We start from the raw sequence: 20,083 nt of genomic DNA, 5'->3' as shown, positions 1-20,083 counted from the left end.
CAGCCCCGTACATTTGGAATTCTGAAGGGGTTTGTCGGGGTTGATGCGGAGAGTTTTCCTTTGTGTGAATGTCGAGAACCAAAAAGCATTATCTCAGAGTAAGGAGTCACCTGTTTCAGACAGAGATGAGGAATTTCTTATCTCAGAGGGTAGTGAATCTGTGTAATTCTTGACTGCAGAGACCTGTAGAAGTTGGCTCATTTAGAATACTCAAGGCTGAGATAAACAGATTTTAAATCTGTAATAGAACAGAAGGTTTTGGGAAAATGGACTTGAGAATTATTAAGTTGACCATGATCTCATTGAAAGGTGAAGCAGACTCGATGGATATAGTTCCTGTTAGAATTAAAGATATGCCAAGTGAGTCTTTCCTGTCAATCTAGCACAGCAGGTCAAGCAGTATCCCTGCTCCTCTTGACTCTGATCTCTAGCATCTGCAGTCCTCACTTTCTCCTCCTTCCCTGTTGATCTGGATAGAATCTCTGTAACACTTAGAAAGCATTTGAAGCTAGTATGCAAAAGGCAGTTTTCATGATTTATAATGCTACTTGAGTGGAAGACAAAGCAGGGGGTGGTGGTGAGCTTGTGTTGAACTCAGTTCCCCAGATTTCTGTGCAGCCTTTATCTCAACATTGTTGCAGGAAGTTGGCAATTCTCCATTCCAACTGGGTCTGTTTTTCTGTTCACTTTGTTTTTTTGTGTATCATGGAAGACCAAGCAAAAATACCAAGTATCGAATTACACTGACATTCTCTTCATAGAGAAACACCTTCGACTCGCTGCATGTAACTAGATAAATTCATCCAAAAACCTGGAAAACTTTGTAGATCCTGTTTTTCCAATGTAGTTTATAATGAATGATTTAGAATACATAGGAGAAATCTTATGTACTAATTCTAAAAAAAAGTTTGAACATCAAAAGTGATTAATTATGGAACATTGCTATGAAATACAAAAGAAAGTGAAACGCACTCCATGATTTAATTTCTGCAGAATGAAATCTAGCTCTTTCTTGCATGATTCTCGTTAACCATCTAGCTGCAGTACAGCTAAAAGCTGCAAGATGCCTGGGAAATTATTATTTCTGAGTTTCTATTCCTCCAGAAATCCTTGCCCTCATTCATCCCTTACCCCAGCAGCTCTCTTCGTATTCCTGAAAAAAATTATTAATAGCAACCTTTCAGGTTTGTTAGGTCTGCTGCTTTCTGACCTGTTGAATTTTTCATCCTTATCTGTTTTAATTAACGAGCTTTATTCAAAATTCAAAACTCTTCTGCAAAAAAAGTATAAAGAGTTGTTAAAGGTGAAAAATAAAATATGATAACATCAATTAAAAATTGAAAATTTCATAAATTCACATTCTTAATGTTAAAATCATTGTTAACCAAATTGCCACTCACTTTTTCATCCCAAAACTCTATTTGTTTACAGTTATTTCTATAACCAGTTTCGTTCCATTGGCCAAGATCATATAACCAAGTTACTAAGTATTTACTTCCTTCTATGAAAATCTTAGTGTTGGCTCAGGTCTTTTTTAGATTAGATTAGATTACTTACAGTGTGGAAACAGGCCCTTCGGCCCAACAAGTCCACACCGACCCGCCGAAGCGCAACCCACCCATACCCCTACATATACCCCTTACCTAACACTACAGGCAATTTTAGCATGGCCAATTCACCTGACCCGCACATCTTTGGATTGTGGGAGGAAACCGGAGCACCCGGAGGAAACCCACGCAGACACGGGGAGAACGTGCAAACTCCACACAGCCTGAGGCGGGAATTGAACCCAGGTCCCTGGTGCTGTGAGGCAGCAGTGCTAACCACTGTGCCACCGTGCCGCCCAATCTATTGCATCCCTCTCCCACAACATAAGAGTGGAAGTTGAGCATCTTAGGCAGGATGTGTGTTTGTGTTAAGTTCGGTCCACTGCTTTTTGAGTGAATTTCTAAATTTTAGTATATTCTAATATGTACTGTGGATGTAATTAGAAATAAATACTTGTGGTCATGAAGCTGAAAAGTTTTGAATAAAGTTGCTCATTATGTTGGTCAGTACTGATAAGGTTCCAGTTAAGGGTAATCATCTTACTGCCATCTTTTGGTTGAAAACAGGATCTCAGCTGGTTCACGTTATTATGCAAAATTCCATTTTTTTTGTTTCCTCATATGTAATCCATTCGTAAAAATGGTTAGATAATCATTGGAAGCCTCCTTTCTCCATGACTGCTGCATTGTGACTGTTATTGAGGGGTACCTGACAGCAGTTTTTAGATCAGAGTAGTGCTGGAAAAGCACAGCAGGTCAGGCAGCATCCGAGGAGTAGGGAAACCGACGTTTCAGGCAAAAGCCCTTCATCAGTAATGGAGCATTCCCAATGCCTCATCTTCACCATGGACATCCAATCCCTCTACACCTCCATCCACCATGACCAGGGCCTCCAAGCCCTCCATTTCTTCCTCTCCCAACGTCCCCAACAGTACCCTTCCACTGACACTCATTCGTTTGGCTGAACTGGTCCACACCCTTAACAATTTCTCCTTCGAATCCTCCCACTTAAAAGAAGATCTAAACTCTGGTTTCCAGCATCTGCAGTCCTCACTTTTGCCTGGTACCTGACAGCAACTCAACACTGTAGTTTGCTCTGTGTGTAAATCAGGAACAACAGTTTTGAATTTAAGCTCCACAGTTTTGATCCCTGTATCTGAAACGCAGCACAAAGAGTTGGGATTAATGGGTCTTTTTCAGGCTGAAATATGGAGTGTCACAAGCTTCAGTCTCAGGGCCTTAATTTTTTACTGTCTGTATTAATGACTGGGAGAAGGGTGCAAAGGGTGCAATATCCAAAATTGCTGATTATACAAATATCGGTGGGAGGATCTGTTGTGATGAGGACATTAGCAATCTCTGCAAGGGGCTGTTACTGCATTGAGTAAATGTTTAAAAAGTTAGCAAATGGAGTTTACTGTTCCCGTTGTATGTGAGGAAAGAAGAATATAGGGGAAGATGGCGCATTCCTGGGAAATGTGTCATTTTGTGTCCGAGAAGGGTGTAAATGACCTATTCTATTTAATCGTGGCATCTGAAAAGTAATGTTAGCAAAGCTACAGGAAATCTCGGGGCTATTTTTTGAGTACTGTCATGGAATCATGTTACGTTCATCAAGAAGGTGGAAGAGACTGGTTTAACATCCCATTGAGAGAGACCCCCCTCTGACAGTACAACCTTTCCTCATTGCTGCATGGAGTGTCACGCAGGGATTATATTTTCAGGTTCTCGAAAATGGGGCTTGAATACATCACTATCTGATTCAAAGCCAAGGCTGGTGCTTATTCATGCTCATTTAGTTTCCAAAACTTTATTATAATGAGGACATAAATAATTTATGAATTCCAGGGGGCAGCTGATATCCTTCACATTTAAATTTACTAATATGGCAATAATCACCAAATAACTAGAATTAAAATATTTTACCTTTGAAATACAAAAGGCTTTAAGCACGTACCAAATCCGATTAAAGAAACATTAGCTTTGTTGTGTGTGTCCAGGATGTGTCTTTTTCCTTCAGGTGTTCGGCATTTACAGTTTTTATTCAATAAGCTGTTAATAAGTTCTGGGGCATTTTGGAACAGATGCGACAAATGCGAGAAGAGTTGGAACGCTGTAGTTGTGAACGTGACGAACTGGTTCTGAAAAGCCAACAACTGAAGCAGAAAGTTAATGACCTTGAGCTTGACCTTGAAAGTAAAATGCAATTCAAGGACGACCGAAATCGGCAGATCAAGCAAATGGAGGTGAACAAAAATTAGTGATCAAATTTACTTTTTTTTTTAAAAACCATTTTGTTTGCAGAAATATTCAGAAAATCGGTCACGGTTATGCATCTGAACCCATGGCTAATTTTGAAATGGTCCAGATTGTCACTACAATCAAAAGATGAATTGACCTTCCAAAAATTAAGTTTTGCCTTGAAAGGGAGATTAAATATTACTTGGTTTATTTACTATCGAATTTATTTACTTCTTATTTCATATGTATGAAATAATCATTGATTGAAATCCTAGAGAACTGCTTCAGATCAAACAAAATGGTGCCAATTTTATTGAATAATTAAATGGTTAATATTTTAGTATTAATATACTGTAACCTTTCCATTTTTACAGCATTTTATGCAAATTAATAATGTTAATTGATTTTAAATATTTAAGTTTTTTTGAAAACTAGAAGTTTATGCAATGCAGACTTGACGTATTTGTTCTGTACTGAAAAATGTGTTGCTGGAAAGGTGCATCAGGTCAGGCAGCATCCAAAGAACAGGAGAATCGACGTTTCGGGCATGAGCCCTTCTTCAGGAATGTTCTTATTTGTTCTGTACCTCTGGTCTAAAGAATTTTACACTTAGCGTTTTTGTGCACTAACAGCCATTGTTGAAATGTAATGCATCATATCTGTATAATAGGGGAAAGCAGTTTTATGAGAACAGTTGTTATTTCTGAGCCATTGTACACCTCAACCTGATTTATGTTCCCAGGATAAATTGGCAGAAATGGAGGTGGAACTGGATGAGGAGAGAAGCAATTCAGACCTTCTAACGGATCGCATCAGTAGAGATCGAGAACAGGTAACTAAATCAGTTGTACAAACTGGAGAATAGGTTAGGCTTTGTTGAAATTGATTGATTTGTTGTCACTGCTGTCCAGTCTACAGCATAAGAATTAGTATGAATCAAGAAATAAGTACAAGGTAACAAAGTGAAATATGGACAGATTAAGTCAACAAAATAGGGTTCCTCCAATAATTGGCAATATTTCCTGGCATTAAACATCTAAACATTGCATTCAACATCAAAAATACAAACCATTGTGTTGATTTCCTCTTTATGAATTGTGCTGCAAAGGCTGCTGTTGGATTTGTCAGTTCCATTGTATTTGGGATATGTGCAGGTTTGCCAACAATAAAAATGTACAAACCATTGTTTACAACTCATTATATATTTTACCACTGGCAATGCCAGCGTATGACTTTAATAAATATTTACTGCCAGAAAAAATGCACATCTCCTGCCTTTGGCCTTGCTCATAAATACAGAAATCCACACCTCTCTCATTCAGACTCATTTGTTTGCAGCTCTGAGATGAGACTAAATACATCAGTTCCAACTCTCCATTGTAATTTCACATAGCTATCAAAATCCTCTCATAAGGTCAGACCAAGCCATTCAGCTTTTGAATTAGATCATGACTCTGTCTCCCTGCTGTGCGAGTGTATAATATTCCAAAATGCATGGTGTTACATAACTATGCAAAACTATACCTTAATTCCATTTACACGTCTTGGTTCCAAGACCCTTGGAATAGAAATTCTAAATAACATAACTTTGTTGCAAAGTTTCTGGAAGAGAGTAGATGTCTGCATTCTCCAGCGATTGTGTTCTTCAGAAAGCATCATTGTGTAAGGTCAAAGAAATGAGGGGTACATTGCAGGCTGCTCAGTATTGCGTTATCCTGAAACCAGCTTTTTTCTTGCAGCAAAGTAAAATTGTATAACAGGGAATTGTTCAGTTTCAGGTTCAATAGTCCTTTGGATTTTAAGTGTCATCTCAGATCATGTCACTTTTGCACTTACCTGTTCTACCTTTGGTGTTGTTTTAAGTCCTCTGGTAATAATGGGTTATATACATGTTTGAATTGACTGGTGTGAATCGGTAATGAGAATGCCTATCATTGATGCCGTATCAGTTACAGTTTTGTAAAGAGATTTGAAAGCTGAGCACATTTAGCTCCATTTCAGTTTACTAGCAATCTCTGTTTTCATTCTGTTGTATGGGGAGGTTGAATAGATAGCAGTTCCAAAGCCAAAAATACTAACTAAATTGTACCCATGTAATCTGTCCACTTAGACCACAATATTAGAGCTTTTTGTTCCAACATAATATTGTTTTGAAACACTATATTTTGTTTAAATATCAAAGGTGAAATAATTTATTCACTTATACAAAATGACCAAATTGGTTGGTGTTATTTTATAAAGTGAAGCCAACATCTATCCAAATGATTTCTTGCATCATTTCAGAAATCTTTAAAAAAACTGTTCTTTCTCTTGATTTGTTGCCAAATCTTAAGAGAAAATGTTTATGAGCTACAGAATTTTACAACATGTTTCTCTCATTTGATCTTTCTGGCATGTGATTAAAAGAGTCCTTTTAACTTCCACCACCAATAAGATTTTAAGTTTGAAACTGTGGAAAGAGCTTTATTTTCTTATTTCTTACGGACTTCACATGTTTAATTGATGATTTTGTTTCTCAACAATAACAATTTCGATTGTACTTAATATCCATTAGATTTTGAATTGATGTAAATCATTTTAAATTTTTCTTTGTAAAAGAGTTTGCTTGCCCTAAACATTTTTTCTAATGCCAAAAGTGTATATAGAACAGTTGCTTACTTGTTTTTTATATTCATGATCTAAATCTACTTTGTATATTGATGTTAGATAGTATTTCAACATTATCTTGTTTCAGCAATACTTCACAGCTATTTTGCTGACATCTGTGTGGCATGAATGGATTTATATTTGTCTTTACTGTGTCTGAAGCTAAAATATTTTTAAAATGGAAATTGCACTTCATTGGAAACTAAGGAAGGGAGGTCTGTATTTTCTAGAATGTGCCCATTGAAACGCTGAAGACAGTGCACTTTGTTTTGCCAATACATTAATGAGTAAAGCTTTTAAATGTTGAAGTCCCATTGACATACTTCCTGACAATGTCTATCATGTTGGTCAGCAGTTACCTGATCCATCTTTCTCAAATTAACTTGGATTTTCACAGCTATTTCACCCAACAGATTAATGCTGGTGTTTATGTTCCTCATAAGCCTCCATCCACCTTACTCCATCTCTATCAATCACATGTTTCTTTGATAACTTGTATGCTTTTCTGTAAATGACCTTCATGCTATTTACCTCAGTCACTCTATACACTGGTGGTTTTTACAGTCTGCATTGTTATAGATATACTCTTTAAAATGAGATATTAAGCATCATCTCTGTCTCCCTGCTTGTATAAATTTTTAATATTTTAAAATGTATGGAATTACACAATCGTGCAGTTTGTAGGTTTCCACATTCATTAAATTAATCTTTACAAATGACACAAATGGAGTGCAGGTTCATAGCTCTTTGAAAGTGGAGTTGCAGGTAGATAGGAGAGTGAAGAAGGCGTTTGGTATGCTTTCTTTTATTGGTCAGAGTATTGAGTACAGGGGTTGGGAGGTCATGTTGCAGCTGTACAGAACACTGGTTAGGCCACTGTTGGAATATTGCGTGCAATTCTGGTCTCCTTCCTATCAGAAAGATGTTGTGAAACTTGAAAGGGTTCAGAAAAGATTTATGAGGATGTTGCCGGGGCTAGAGGATTTGAACTATAGGGAGAGGCTGAACAGGCTGGGGCTGTTTTCCCTGGATCGTCAGAGGCTGAGGGGTGACCTCATAGAGGTTTACAAAATTATGAGGGATATGGATAGGATAAATAGACAAGCTCTTTTCCCTGGGGTGGGGGAGTCAGAACTAGAGGGCATAGGTTTAGGATGAGAGGAGAAAGATATAAAAGGGATCTAAGGGACAACTTTTTCACGCAGGGGTGATACATGTATGGAATTAAGTGGTGGAGGCTGGTACAATTGCAACATTTAAGAAGCATTTAGATGGGTATATGAATAGGAAGGGTTTGGAGGGATATGGGCTGGGTGCTGGCAGGTGGGACTAGATTGGTTTGGGATATCTGGTCAACATGGACGGGTTGGACTGAAGGGTCTGTTTCCATGCTGTACATCTCTATGACACAAAATAAAATTAAGGAGCAACTGGTTCATTTTGTGAGGCCATTGTCATTGAAAACAAGCATGGGTTGATTGGAAGGGGTGCTGTTAATTTTAAAGTCCTGAATTTCTGACCTACATTTGTTTCTACTGAACCTCTGTGCTGATAAGCATCTTGAAAAATGACTCTCAGCCACTTCAGTTTTACCACTGGCAAATTTATGCTGGTGAGAATTAATAACTTTCCATAATTTAACAATGCTGCCAGAAGGAAATTACTGCTATAATAGGGTATATAAAATAGACAGTAACTGCATTAAATGTAATAGAATTGGTACTAAAAGACTTTCAATTCATAGAATGTCCTGTAATATCAGAAAATACCCAAAAAAGACTTAGATGGTTTAAGAGGGAAAACACAGATTGATAAAAATTGCTTTCAAATCTGTAGGATATTTCCACACGTTCAGGCCTATGAATAGATAATGAAGTATGACCACACTTAGTTGTAGGAAACATCAGGTGCCAGTTTGTACACAAGGTCATACACACTGGAAACCTTTGCATGTGATATTAAGTGTTTCCAGAATATTTGTCAAAATGGCTTCCTGGTTTATGTTGTGGGATTGACTTATAATTTTTGCCTTAGTTATGTGTTTGGTGAAATGTGTCTGTGTTTCAAATCTGGTGAGCAGCATTTGACTTTATAAATTGCCTTTACAGAACATGTAATGATTAAATTTGCTTAATCACGTTAGATTACAATACTTTTGTTCTGTTTGTTTAGCTAATTAAAAATGATATAATTTCTATTTTGTGTCTATCACTGGACAATATTTCTCCTAAGCATTGTCCCAGACTTCACCCCTGCTCATCATCTATGTTTCATTTTTAAACACACACATTTTCACGTCTGAGTTCTCCCTTCATCCATACCTGCCATCTCATCTACGCAGCAATTCCTTTGTATTCTTGTCCTTCTCCTCAGTTTGAGAACAGGGATGTGGGAACCTTTTCTTTCCCTCCCTTCTCCCTTTCTCTCTCCCCCTCCCTCACAATCGTCAACACCATTTTGTGAAAGGTAGGTCCTGCCTAACTAACCTTATTGAGGTCTTCGAGAAGGTGACAAAACAGGTAGATGAAGGCAAAGTGGTTGATGTGGTGTATGTGGACTTCAGTAAGGCGTTTGATAAAGTTCCACACAGTAGGTTATTGCACAAAATATGGATTTTCAGGATTGAAGGTGATTTAGCGGTTTGGATCAGAAATTGACTAGCTGAAAGAAAACAGAGAGTGGTGGTTGATGGGAAATGTTTACCCTAGAGCTCACTTATCAGTGGTGTTCTGCAAGGATCTGTTTTGGGGCCACTGCTGCTTGTCATTTTTACAAATGATCTGGATGTGGGTGTAGAAGGATGGGATGATACTAAGTTAGGCAGAGTTATGGATAGTGACAAAGGATGTTGTCGGTTACAGAGGGACATCGATAAGATGCAGAGTGGCAAAGGGAGTTTAATGCAGAAAAGTGTGAGGTAGTTCACTTTGGAAGATATAACAGGAATGCAGAGTACTGGGCTAATGGTAAAATTCTTGGCAGTGTAGATGAACAGAGATATATGGTGCCTAGGTGCATAAATCTCTGAAAGTTGCCACCAAGATTGACACGTTTGTTAAGAAGGCATATGGTGTGTTGGCGTTTATTGGTAGGGGGATTGAGTTGTGGAGCCACGAGGTCATGCTTCAGCTGTACAAGACACTGGTAAGGCCGTACCTCTGGAATATTGCGTGCAGTTCTGCTCACCGCATTATAGGAAGGATGAGGAAACTTTGGAAAGGGTTCAGAGGAGATTTACAAGGATGTTGCCTGGTATGGGAAGGAAAGTCTTACGAGGAAAGGTTGAGGGACCTGAGGCTATTTTTGTTGGAGAGAAGGTTGAGAGGTAACTTAATCAAAACATATAGGATAATCAGAGGGTTAGATAGAGTGGACAGTGAGAGCCTTTTTCCTCGGATGGTGAAAGCTAACACAATAGCTTTAAATTGAGGGGAGATAGATTTAGGACGGATATCAGGGGTAGTTTCTTTACTCAGAGAGTAATGGGGCATGGAATGGCCTGTCTGCAACAGTAGTAGAGTCACCGACGTTACGGGCATTTAAAAGGGTATTGGACAGAAGTATGGATAATAATGGAACAGTGTAGTTTAGATGGACATCAGATTATTTTCACAGGTCGATGCAACATCGAGGGCCAAAGGCCCTGTGCTGCGCTGTGTAATGTTCTATGTTCCTCCTCATCTCTCCCCCTACCTCACACCTTCTCTCTCCCCCTCCCTGACTCCTCCTCCTCTCTCCCTCCCTGACTCCTCTCTACCCCGCCCTCCCTCTCCGTCCCCCTGACCCTCTCCACCCCTTCTTCTCGCACCCTCTCCACTCCACCTTCCCCCCCCCCCAACCCTCTCCCCCTCTGTCTCTCCCTCACACCCACTCTTCCTCTCCCTCCCCTTCTCCTTTTCCCACTTCCGTGCTCTCCCTTTCTCCTGCCTCTCCCTTCCCCTTCTGCGCCATTCCGTATCTTCCCTTATCACCTTCTACCTTTCCCTCCCCCGCTTCCTTTACCACTGCCCCTCTCTCCCACTCTCCCTCCCCATTTCTTGCCCGACCCTCTTCCTCTCTTCCTCCTTCTCCGTGTCTCTCTCTTTCCCCCTTCCTGTGCCAGTAACATTAACGAGGATCATCCTGTTCAAAACTGGAAATCCCGAATTGAATTGAATTTATTGTCACATGTACCAAGGCACAGTGAAAATCTTTGTCTTGCAAGCGGTGCAGGCAGATCACAGAATTAAATAGCATAGATATGTAAGTAATAGGTAAACAGCGGCAAAAACAAAAACACAGGTACAGGCGAATGCTAAGAGTTTGAGAGTCCGTTCAGTATTCTAACAACAGTCGGATAGAAACTGTTGCAAACCAGGCTGGTGCATGTGTTCAGGCTTCTTTACCTTCTCCCCGATGTAGAGGTTGTAGAAAAACATTGCCAGGGTGGGATGGATCTTTGAGAATGCTGACGGTCTTTCCTTGAAAGCGGGCCTGGTAGTTGGATTCTATCAATGGGAGGTTGGCCTTTGTGATAGTCCCGGCTGAGTTCACCACTCTCTGGAACAGTCTCCGATCTTGAATGGTACAGTTGCCAAACCAGGCAATGATACCCCCAGATAGAATGCTCTCGATGCACCTATAAACGTTGGCACAGGTATTTGCCGTCACACCAAATTTCCGCAGCTGCCTGAGGAAGAAGAGACGTTATTGGGCCTTTGTAACTGAAAAAGGCATGGGGAGGTTTGGAGGGATTTGGGCCAAATGGAAGCAAGTGGGATTAGTTCAGTTTGGGAAACATTGTTTGGCATGGACAAGTTGAACCGAAGGGTCTGTTTCTATACTGTATGAAAATAAAATGTCATAACCAACTGCTGTAATTCATTCATGTGAAAAACGTCCAGCGTCACATGTTCTTGTTACCATGAGCAGTAAGGACGTTACTGCGGCAATGGTGCAGTATAAGGATGAGAAGCCTGCCTCGCGTTCCCCATCACCGGTGCCCTCTGATGAGATCCCTGCTGAATACGCTGCACCTGTGACACCACTGGGACCAGGTGTTGGCTGCAGCTAAATGAGAGTGTGGAAATGAGCTCCCACAAGCCTGAACACAAACTAAAATGTCATTAGCTTTGCCTGCTTTAAGCTTGTTCCGTTGTGCTGATTCAGGTCCCTCTAGCGTTTATCGGCACTGTGGTTATACAGGGGGAGAGCAGAATTAATAAACTCAGAGATTAGCTAATCAGTTTGTGCAAGAAAGGGAATAAATGCTCATATTCAAATCCGAGCAACAAACCTGACCTTCGGATTGTGGAATATGTTTTTGTGAAATGGCTCCAATGCTGCATTTTGTTTGTTTGAAACTCCAAAGTTAAAAGGATAATTATATTACTCACACACTTAAAATGCAGTTTTTATTGCATTGTGACACTTAATGATGTTTGTAAAATAATGATAAACGTGGCCTGTGGGTACACTCTGTACTTTTATTTCACTAATTTTTTAATGATTGAAATTTCAGTTGACCTTGTGGTTGTATAGTGTGATTAGACTGCAGTATATTTACCTAGGCGATAATAACATGTGAATATGTTCTTGTGATTAATACGTACTTTTATTTAAATGTTCCTTTAATCTATTTGGGGGTGTATACACAGTTTTTGCTCTGAAGACTCTCAGGCACTGCTTTGAAACTGTTCTGACTTCATCTCTTTCCACTGACTGGCATTGGCTATTATTGTTTAGAGAAAATTTGGAAATAATACTCACCATTAAGAAAATATGAGCATCAAATGACCATTCCATAACATTCCTGACTATTAAAGTACACTGTTTCTTGGTATGTTTTTCTTATGTTTTTCTTCCACTGCTATTTTAACTAACTTTTCGATAGTGACAAGTGATTGCATTTGAATATTTTATTCACTTCAAAATAATATCTTTATTATCTTTCTGAAGCAAAAGCATCTGTATTATCAATCAAAAGACTAGATTCCAATGCAAATATATTCCATAATGTTCGCTACGTTGCTCCCCATTTTTAAGACCTACTCACCGTATAATGTATTTATATAGTGGGCCTGCTGATGTTACTGCTGGACAAATTGGATCCCAGAATGAAATCTGATTTGATAGTTTTTTTTTAATTTAATGTGGCAGTCATTCACTGAGCCATAAGGCCGCAGAATTTCTGTAACAGTAAAATTGAAGTTTATTGCACAAAGGAACAATAAAACAAAATCAAGTTACCTAAATATAAAACATATCTTAAAAGTTCTTGAAGCACAGCAAAACAAAGTTTCATGTATTTCCTGCTATCATCACTTTACAGTGATTCAAATCTAGAGAAATCACTCTTCTATATCAAATCTTTAGGTTTGGCTTAACTCCTCAATTCAGCCCTGTGAACTATGAAGTCATCTTATATGAAAGCTCCTGAAACTGAAGGCTTAAACTTTCCCAGTCTTTTAATAGTCTGAAGATTTCCAAGGCACTCTTGGTCTGGAAATTTAACTTTTATACCAACATAACTGGGCTTTCCCTAAATGACCCTGTACTCCTAAAGCCGTGTTGGCTTCTGACCCCTGTCAACTTCGTGAGAAAAAACTAACCTAAAGCTTTCAGTATGTTCAGAAGAAGGGTCACCGCACCAGAAATGTTAACTCTGATTTCTCTCCACCGATGTTGCCAGACCTGCTGAGTTTTTTCGGCAATGTTTGCTTTTGTTTCTGATTTCCAGCGTCCACAGTTCTTTCAGGGTTTTTTAAGCTTTCAATCCCTGTTTTTTTTTTCCCAAGCAAAAATGACTCTTTGATTATTATGACCCAAAAGCAAGCCTAATGTTCACTCCCTGTCATAAACCCCAACACTATAAATAATTTGCTATTAACATTGCAGGCATTTTGCAGTCACTTGCTGTCTGGCACATATTGGATGAAATCCAGAAGGACACTCTGACCTTTTTATAAACTCTTCTCAAAGTTGATCAGCACCCGTAGAAGCTCTACAGTGTGGAAGCAGGCCATTCGGCCCAGAGTCCACAATGACTCTCCAAAGAGCATCCCATCCCCCTACCCTATCTCTGTTATCTGTGTTTACCATGCACCAATTCACCCATCCTGCTTATCTTTGGACTGTTGGAGGAAACCAGAGCACCCAGAGGAAACTCACGCAGACACTGGGAGAATGTGCAAACTGCATTCAGTCACTCAAGGGTAGAATTGAACATGGGTTCCTGGCACTCAGGGACAACAATGCCAATCACTCAGCCACCATGTCACCCCATATGCCACTAGCTTCAACTCCAAAAATTATGTATTTATCTGTAAAATATGCTAATTTAATCACAATTAACAACTGCATTGAAAGCTGAAGTTTGCGCTCACGTTACTTTGCTTACTAAGTCAGCATTCTATATTTGCCGGTAATTCTTTAGCAATGAATGACATGGATGGCAGACTCTGTTTCTAATGTTGTACAAGTATTGCTTGCAACTACTGTACTTTGAAAAATTAATCAATACCCTGGACTGCTGTCTGCTTCTCACTATTGAACTTGAGACTGTGTTGGCAACAACAGGGAGATAATTCTGTTGAAGCAGCTGTGTGCAATCATAAACCTTCTTACAAATTTTCCTTCCCCTCGCACAGCCTCTATTGAAGATTCAGATAAAGACATTGAGGAATGAGACTTTTAAGTCAGACATGAGGGCATTAAAGCATCAGAATTTGATTGTGAAATTGAAGTAGATTTCTGTCTATCTCAAGTGTCAGCTTCAGAAACATGTTTGTAAGTTTTAAGAGCAGAAGAAGGCCACTCGTCCCACTAACATGTACTGGCCTTGGAAGCAGTCCAGAGAACGTTCACTAGATTGATCTAGGTATGGAAGGATTTCTTTCTGAGGGTTTGAGTAGTTTGAACCAGTACTCATTGGAGTTCAGAAGAATGAGAGGCAATCCTTACTGAAACCTATTTTATCTAAAAGGGCTTGTCAGGGTGTATGCTGAGTGGTTGATTTCCCTTGTGGAAGAGCTTGGAACACAGAACATAATGTCAGAGTGCAGGGTCACCCATTCCAGACAGAAATGAGGGAGCACTTTCTTCTCTGAGTGTAGTGAAACTGAAGAATTATTTACTACAGAAGGCTGTACAGTCTGGTTCACCGAGTATGTTTCAAGGTTGAGATAGACCCAACCCATTCAATGTGATCATAGTTGATCTGACAATCCTCAATTCCATTTTTCTGTTTTAAACACCCACAACCCCCCCCAACTCTTGATTCCCTTACAGATTAGAAACTATCTCGACTTTGAAGTATACTCAGTGAACCAGATTGTACAGCCTTCTGCAGTAAGTAATTCTTCAGCTTCACTACACTCTGAGAGAAGAAAGTGCTCTCTCATTTCTGCCTGGAATGGGTGACCCTGCACTCTGACATTATGTTCTGTGTTCCAAGCTCTTCCACAAGGGAAAACAACCACTCAGCATACACCCTGACAAGCCCTTTTAGATTAAATAGGTTTCAGTAAGGATTGCCTCTCATTCTTCTGAACTCCAATGAGTACTAGTTCAAACTACGCAATCCCTCATAAAGAAATCCTTCTATACCTAGATCAACTCAGTGAATCTGCCTCTGGACTGCTTCCAAGGCCAGTAAATGTTTCCTTAGATAAGGAAAGAGAATTGTTCACAATATTTTTGGTTTAGTCTAACTTGTGTGTTGTATAGTTTTAGTAAGACTTCTCTACTTTTGTGCTCCATTTCCATTGAAATAAAGCCCAAAATTCCATTTGCCTCCCCTACTATCTGCTGAATTTGCATGATAGGTGTTTTGTACATGAGGACACTCCCAAATTCCTGTATGTTGAAGCTATCTGCAGCCCCATTTATATAATCAATGAAGAGTGCCTATAAGGGAGACTAATCACAAGGTGCTATGCATTTTCAAAACTGTAGGAACCAGAATAAATAGGTGAAACATATTTTACTGTTATGGAAACCAAGTTTTGTTCTGGAAGACTTGATCATTTACCTAACCTATTCGATATTTTATCACATTGATATAATTTATCGATATTGATATAAGATTAAGGAAAGTAGATAATGGGTATTAATTGTTTTTGAGTCAAATTAATAAGGGAGAGCTGGGAAACTGGGTATTCTGGTTGAGAGTTCAGAACTGAGAGTGTCAATTAACTATCTTCACAAAGAAAACATGTATTGGTTGCTACTTCATTGCCAGTTTGGAGCCTTTTAAAAGTTGATGTTTAGATGTAAGTTAGCAAAAGAAGTTAATAATCCAGTCATCGGAACAAGTAATTTAAAGTGCAGCCTCCAGAATCCAAGCTTGGAAATAATTAACATGGTTTAGTTCTCTTAAATCAGTACTCTCCTTGTCTCTTTCCTAAATCAGGTGCAGCTGCATTTATTTTGGATCCCTTTGTGACTGTCACCTTGGCATATCTTGTCAGATAATTTTGAAATTAAAAATAGGAGTCTCTGGTTTAAACAGCCATTTTTGTATTGTATTGTGATGGATTGGTGGACCAGGGGTTAAACGTTGTGTTCTGATTCATTGTTATTACTAAAAGGAGTGTGTCTCGGGGCAGGGGTGGGGGGTGTTGAGTTGTCATGCAATAAAAACCACAGCTGAAACTGATCCTAATCAGAATTTGAGCTACAAGCGGTTTTGATTTATTTGGGAGATGCATTTCTGGATCTATTGAAGAGAATAATTCATTCCAGACAGAAAACAGGAGGAATCTGGACATCAAGTATTAAAAGGAAACTATTCCATTCAACATAAAAAATAATGAAAGGAATGGAACAGAGCAAGAAGAAAGGAATTTAGCGCATGGTGTTAGAACATAGGACCATAGCAACACCTGTTAAGTGTTTTAATTTGAAGTAAATTTGGGAATAATAAGTTGCTTTTCCAAAAAATGGAAGTAAACTTTGAGATTTTTAGGAATAAATAGTTCAGGGATGGCGATGACTAGAATTGATATTGCAAAGTGATCATTCCTGTTATTATTTGTATCAAATATTTTAGATTGGTTTTACAGTTATATCTTCAAAACTGCGACAGCAAAGTTCCAAATCCAGTTTGGAAGAATAAAATCTGAAATGATTTGGTAAATGTTCATATAAAATTAAATACAATAATTGTGTTACAAGTATGCTGTAATTAGGTGTTTTACAGCAACTGTCGACTTTCTGGTGGGAATTAAAATATTATACAAGGTGATGTGAGCAGCATAACTTGAGAGAAAATAGGACATTTGGCCCTGATTTTAGAGGCAAGGCACAGCAAGTATTTTTATTTTCCTAGGGATCTTTAATTTTAAACATTAAAGTTGTGCTTTTCAGCAATGGACATGCTACTCAGCTCATTGTTCTGTAAGAAGATAATCAGCCCAGTCCATTTTTGTTCTGTTTGTGCTGACAATGTGTAGGGCCAATTCAGAGCAGGTCTTCAGTTCAAAGTTCAAACCAGCGAAAATGCATTTTTTTTAAAAAATGGGCCATATAAGTCATTAAATTTAAGTTAATTTTTAGTTCTATTATTATCGTTAGTTCCTGAATTTAAATACATTGTAAGTAAATTGAAACGTAATTGAGTACAAGAGTAGCAGATGATCTCTTTCTGGGCCTGCTCCTGGGCCTGGCTACAGTAGCCAGCAGCATGTCCACCCAATGGGCTGTGGAGGGAGTTATAATTCCTGACTGTCTGCCTCTCCTCTACAGCTACATTTGTGTCCATGTTTCCTTGGAGAGGGAGCATGTGGTGTCCACCAAAATCCTCAGTGCCTTTTGAGAGAGGTGGGCAGTGTTTGCCCTGGAGTGCACTACCTATTGCTCCAAGACTATTTTAATTTAGTTCTCTCTATTGTTTCCTTTCACCTCCTTCATTTTCTGTTGTTGTTGCGTTGTCCCTTTTGGATTCTTGCAATTTAATTGTTTAATTAATCAAACAGGTCATAGAGTAATTGAGTTGTACACCATGGATCATGCCAACTAGATATCTAACCTAATCTAGTCCCATTTGCCAGCATTTGGTCCATATTCCTCTAAACGCTTCCTATTCATATGCACATCCAGGTGCCGTTTTAATGTTGAAACTGTACCAGCCTCCACCACCGTGGGTGGCACGGTGGCATAGTGGTTAGCGCTGATGCCTCACAGCACCAGTGACCTGGGTTCAATTCCTGCCTCAGGTGACTGACTGTGGAGTTTGCACATTCTCCCCGTGTCTGCGTGGGTTTCCTCCGGGTGCTCCGGTTTCCTCCCACAATCCAAAGATGTGCAGGTCAGGTGAATTGGCTATGCTAAATTGCCCGTAGTGTTAGGTAAGGGGTAAATGTAGGGGTATGGGTGGGTTGCGCTTCGGTGGGTCGGTGTGGACTTGTTGGGCCGAAGGGCCTGTTTCCACACTGTAAGTAATCTAAACCTCTTCTGGCAGCTCATTCCAAACATGCACAACACTCTGAAAACATTGCCCTTTAGGCCCCTTTTAAATCATTCCCCCTCTCGCCTTCGGCTTATGCCCTCTAGTTCTGGACTCTCCCACCTTGAAAAAAAGGCCTACGCTATTCACCATATCCAAGCCCCTCATGATTTCATAAACCTGTATAAGCTCACTCCTCTGACGTTCCAGGGAAAATAGCTCCAGCCTATTTAGCCTCTCCCTATAGCTCAAACCCTCCAACCCTGGCAACATCCTTGTAAATCCTTTCTGCACCCTTTCAAGTTGGGAGTGTGGGCTTATTTAAAAAGCAAAGTTTGCAATCCCCCATCAGTGGAGGTTGGCTTGTTCAGAAGGAAATGGTGGAAACTTGTTTGTGCTAAATTACAAATTTACAATAAAACCCTAATAAACCTGGGTTTTTTTTAATTGCCTAATTCAATGCTTGGATATTGATCTATGAAATAGCAGTAAAATCTACTTCCAATGGAAGAAAAAGAAAAAAGAATCCACTTGTTCCATAGATTAATTGTGGAGCATTTAGTTTAGTTCATGCTCCTGTGTACCTTACACACATGACCATCTACCAGAATGAAATGCTAGCAAATTAACCCAGTGTGTTTAGTTTGTAGAATGGAAGCAGGTCATTTGACCAATTGTATCCCCATCAGTTGACAAGTAACCATTCTGTTCTCAACATTTATTAAAGCACCTGAAATCTCTGCACCTGAAGCCATCACCTGTGCTTTAGTTAATTCCACTGACTATTGCACTGATATCCTCCACCTTTCATAAACGTGAGCTCATACAAAATTCTGCTGCATGTATTGTAACTGGCATCAACCTAATCATCCATCACCCTTCTGCTCACCAACCTACATTGGTCCCCAGGTCTGCAACACCTTGATGTTAAAATTTGTGTGCTCATCTTTAAATGCTCCCCTTCAGCTGTGCAATCTCTGAGAAATCTGTGCACTTCCAAATTGATAGTTGATTGCCAATTCCAATTTTCTTTGCTCCATCATCAATAGGTGTGTCCTCAGATGCCTGAGCCTTAATCTCTGAAATTCGCTCCCTAAATTTCTGCACCTCTCTTTTAGAACCCTCTTGATGCCTATCTCTTGACCACTTGTCTTAATATCTGCATGTGTAGCTTGGCAGGCTAACTTGTCCGATAACATTCCTAATCCTTGAGATGTTTTAATTCTCAAAAGGTGCGATTTAAACGCAAATTGTAGAATAAATGGATCCATCTTATGAAGCCCATGTGAATAATTCAGTGTTGTTGAATGTGTAAATCAGTGTTGTGACTCTTTTCTGAACCATTTTCAAAGTGTGTCAATCACTGTATGAGGAGAAATGATTGATTTACTGATGTATGTCAATTATAATCTGTTGATCACAGGATTGTGGCATTCTGAAGCAGATCACATGCTTCACTTAATATTTGCACTGTTCAGTGAACCAGACAAAACCAGAAGGCCAGACACTAATTCTAGAGTTACAATTTCAACTCACTCTCTTGGAAATTTTTTACTTGCAATGACTAAAATGGACAGCCTCTGGAACCATATCCCCACAAATTAGAAATTGCTTGCAATGTGGCTTAGGTCTAACATTCTGCCTTGTATCCCAGAAATGCTGAAGGTATAGCTGAAGAGAAGTTATCCAAGAATGATTTGAAAGAGGAGAGTGTTAGGGAGTGCGCAGCAAGTCTGATGGCATCTGAGGAGAGTGAAGCAAGAGTTAACCTTTCAGGCCTTTGATACTTTCTACCACCTGCGTATAGACAAACATTGGAGCAACTGCGAATGTGGGGGGGAGACGAGGTTGCTGGGGAAGTTTATCATAGTGTGGAGAGTCGGAGTGCTTCAATAGTAAAAATTAATTTTAGTGCAAGGTAAACATTGGGATATGTCAAGGAACTAAAGATGTGTCTAAAGGAGGCAAAGTGGAGTAATTAAAGAAGAAATAAGAGGGGGCAGAAACAGCAAAAGTAACACAAAAGAAAATGGTTCAGAGGTTAAGATCTGTAATTGTTGAACTTGGTGTTAAGTCCAGAACGCTGTATGAAGAGCTTGCATCATTGATATTGCAAGATGTGAAAACAGTAGAGAAGTATTCTAAAAGCCATTAGATTGTTTTAATAAACAACATTGAGGTGACGTGCTGTTTCGCTGCTTCTGAATGCAGTGTGCAGAACTAA

The 20,083-nt window shown here is 39.3% G+C and overlaps 1 protein-coding gene across 3 annotated transcripts in view; it reads left to right on the top strand.

The window, feature by feature from the left end:
• The window catches only part of cgnl1 (cingulin-like 1), a 148,918-nt gene that overhangs the window by 115,617 nt on the left and 13,218 nt on the right, over positions 1-20,083 (top strand). For all 3 annotated transcript variants that reach the window (XM_060853030.1, XM_060853029.1, XM_060853031.1), the window contains 2 exons: positions 3,632-3,793; positions 4,531-4,620. In XM_060853030.1, coding sequence (XP_060709013.1) covers positions 3,632-3,793; positions 4,531-4,620 — 252 coding nt within the window. The remainder of the gene's footprint in view (positions 1-3,631; positions 3,794-4,530; positions 4,621-20,083) is intronic.

Source organism: Hemiscyllium ocellatum, chromosome 39 (assembly GCF_020745735.1).
Source record: "Hemiscyllium ocellatum isolate sHemOce1 chromosome 39, sHemOce1.pat.X.cur, whole genome shotgun sequence".
NCBI classification, from domain to species: Eukaryota; Metazoa; Chordata; class Chondrichthyes; order Orectolobiformes; family Hemiscylliidae; genus Hemiscyllium; species Hemiscyllium ocellatum.
This window is presented reverse-complemented; position numbering and strand designations above follow the sequence as displayed.